General features: G+C 37.3%; 1 protein-coding gene across 1 annotated transcript; it reads left to right on the top strand.

Annotated features, from left to right (window-relative positions):
* Positions 1-619: 619 nt before the first annotated feature.
* Positions 620-1,636, top strand: LOC122052390 (putative germin-like protein 2-2). Its single transcript, XM_042613887.1, has 2 exons — positions 620-805; positions 890-1,636. Exons 1-2 carry the CDS (start codon positions 691-693, stop codon positions 1,450-1,452), a joined length of 678 nt encoding a protein of 225 aa, XP_042469821.1. The 5' UTR covers positions 620-690; the 3' UTR covers positions 1,453-1,636.
* The last annotated feature ends 923 nt before the right edge of the window (positions 1,637-2,559 follow it).

Genomic DNA, 2,559 nt, shown 5'->3' with positions numbered 1-2,559 from the left:
CGTTGGTATGGACGAGTTCTAACCACATAATAAAGCGTCATGAGACTTGGTCAGTTAATCAAACCTTTAATTTCTTGTGCACAGAAGGGCATATAAAGGAGCAGGTGATCGAAGACTATAAGCATTAATTAGTTGAAGCAGAAGGAAAGCCAGCGTGATAGACTTTTCAACTTGATGTCTCACCAAGTTAGAACGTTTCAGACCCTGTTAATTAATCTGCATCTGTAAACCCTATCCCATCTAAGCTCTCAACGCATTCACCATTAAGTACCTCATCAATGCAATTATAATAAAAGGTGATTATGCGTTAACCAAGATACCTTTCACAACCTGTCCTTAAATTATGGGGGGAGGGAGATAAATCAGTTTATAGTCCACCAGACTAGGGTTGGGAGTTCCTTCGGTGCAATATTGGCTAATAAAATCACTAATTCCTGTGTACGGAATTAAAGGCATCATCATCAGAGTAGATGGTAAGGGGCAGGTGATGAAGACTATAAACATTGATTGCTGCAGAAGGAAACCCACTGTAATAGACTTTTCAATTTAATCTCTTGCCCAAGTAAGAATGTTTCAAACCTAGATAATTACCCGCATCTGTTCTATATAAACCCATCATCTCTAAGCTCTCAATTCATTCACCATTAACTTCCTCAATACAAGCACCAGTACTGAGAATTCAAGCTAGGCATGGCTGTTAAACTCCTCCTCATTGCACTCCTTGCCTTGGCTTCCTCCAGTGCAATATTGGCTTCCGATCCTAGTCCCCTGCAGGACTTCTGCGTCGTTGATCGACACTCAAAGGGTATGCATGCATGTAACTTTTCTCTCGATCGTTTAACAAAATCCTCCTCACCAGCATTATATATGTCGATATTTTAATTTGCAGTATTCGTCAATGGATTTCCATGCAAGAACATGAACGACGTGAAAGCGGAAGACTTCTTCCTTAGCGGCTTTGATAGGCCCGGCAACACCACCAACAACGTCGGCTTCGCTGTCACCCAAGCAAACGTGAACCAAATCCCAGGGTTAAACACGCTCGGCGTCTCCTTGGCTCGCATTGACTATGCACCTAATGGTCTCAACCCTCCTCACACCCACCCACGCGCCACGGAGGTCCTCACCGTGATAGAAGGAGAGCTCTACGTTGGCTTTGTGACCTCCAACCTCAATGGCGGCGGCAACCGCCTATTCACCAAGAATCTGAGAAAGGGTGATGTGTTTGTGTTCCCGCAGGGCCTCATCCATTTCCAGTTTAATAGAGGGAAAACTAATGCGATCGCGTTCGCCGGTCTCAGTAGCCAAAACCCAGGCGTCATCACTATCGCCAACGCTGTGTTCGGGTCGAAGCCACCCATTTCTGATGATGTGCTCGCCAAGGCTTTCCAAGTGGACAAAAACCTTACTGACTGGCTCCAGGCGCAGTTCTGGACCGACAATTACAACTAATAGAAACCTGCTTTCGAATAATCATATACATGCTTTTCGTTATTGGCAGTTGACAATAAGAGCCAACAGTGGCGGCACTACTGTTAGCATGTGATGTTATAATTATTTATATCAGTTGAGAATTTAAGATCATATATGTAATGAAATAAGAAGACAATAAAATCCGGTTGGGTTTATATATAAATACTAATTACTACGAGGACCTACATATATAGGTTTCACGTTTGATATATAAGTTTGGTATTTAAAATGCATGCATCCGCATAAGTTTTTTTGAGATCCCATCATCCAAACGTTCCGAGTTCGGGTCACCGGACTGCTCCTTCTGCTTATTAAATTACGGGACCACGAATCCACGATTGGATTGCAATGCATCCAATTGATAGGTAAGCAAACAGGTGCGAAGAATCGGACACGACCGCGGACATAAAATTGAGTAATTGAATCCAAAGATATCTGACTTTTTTAAATTGAGCAATTGAATCCAAGTTAATTAATATAAGATAAGATGGACTTGATCTTGTTGGAGAAAATTACGTTTTCAGTCTTCGGTCTTGTAATTTATTTTTTTTTCTAATTTTAATGTTGTTATGGGTTAATTTATATTTTTAGTCTAATAACTTTTAATATTTTCTAATTTTAATCTTTTGTTTATGGTCAGAATTAATACTGCGTTATAAATTAAATTTTGGGATTTTATTTTTTTATGACTAAATTTTTTTTGAAAAATTTAATTTCAACTCAACATTCTGACGGCTAATTGGGTATTTTCTAATGAGAAATTTTAATTTTAGAGAAAAAAATTAAAATTATAAATATTATAAGTTATTGGTAAATTGGCTCATAACATAACAGGGATTAAAATTGGAAAAATGTCAGGACCGGAAAAGTAATTTCCACTTTTATTTGTAGATATCATTTTATCAACTTATTAATTAATATTATTAACTAAATTTATTCAAAAAAAGTAATCAAATATCAAATTGAAACAAGGGGTTATCATTATTTAAGATTGAACCAAACAACATTCAATTATATTTTATTCCTTATAATCTTGATTATGTAATTATCTATTAATCATATAACTAAAATTATACATAATAATTT

The sequence above is a fragment of the Zingiber officinale genome, chromosome 3A (genome assembly GCF_018446385.1).
Source record: "Zingiber officinale cultivar Zhangliang chromosome 3A, Zo_v1.1, whole genome shotgun sequence".
NCBI classification, from domain to species: domain Eukaryota; kingdom Viridiplantae; phylum Streptophyta; class Magnoliopsida; order Zingiberales; family Zingiberaceae; genus Zingiber; species Zingiber officinale.
This window is presented reverse-complemented; position numbering and strand designations above follow the sequence as displayed.

What these genes read in the sequence shown, in the direction of transcription:
- LOC122052390 (XM_042613887.1), top strand. Translation starts at nt 691, where the DNA reads ATGGCTGTTAAACTCCTCCTCATTGCACTCCTTGCCTTGGCTTCCTCC. An exon ending in CGTTGATCGACACTCAAAGG is followed by an intron (nt 806 to 889) that starts GTATGCATGCAT and finishes TTTAATTTGCAG; the next exon opens with TATTCGTCAATGGATTTCCA.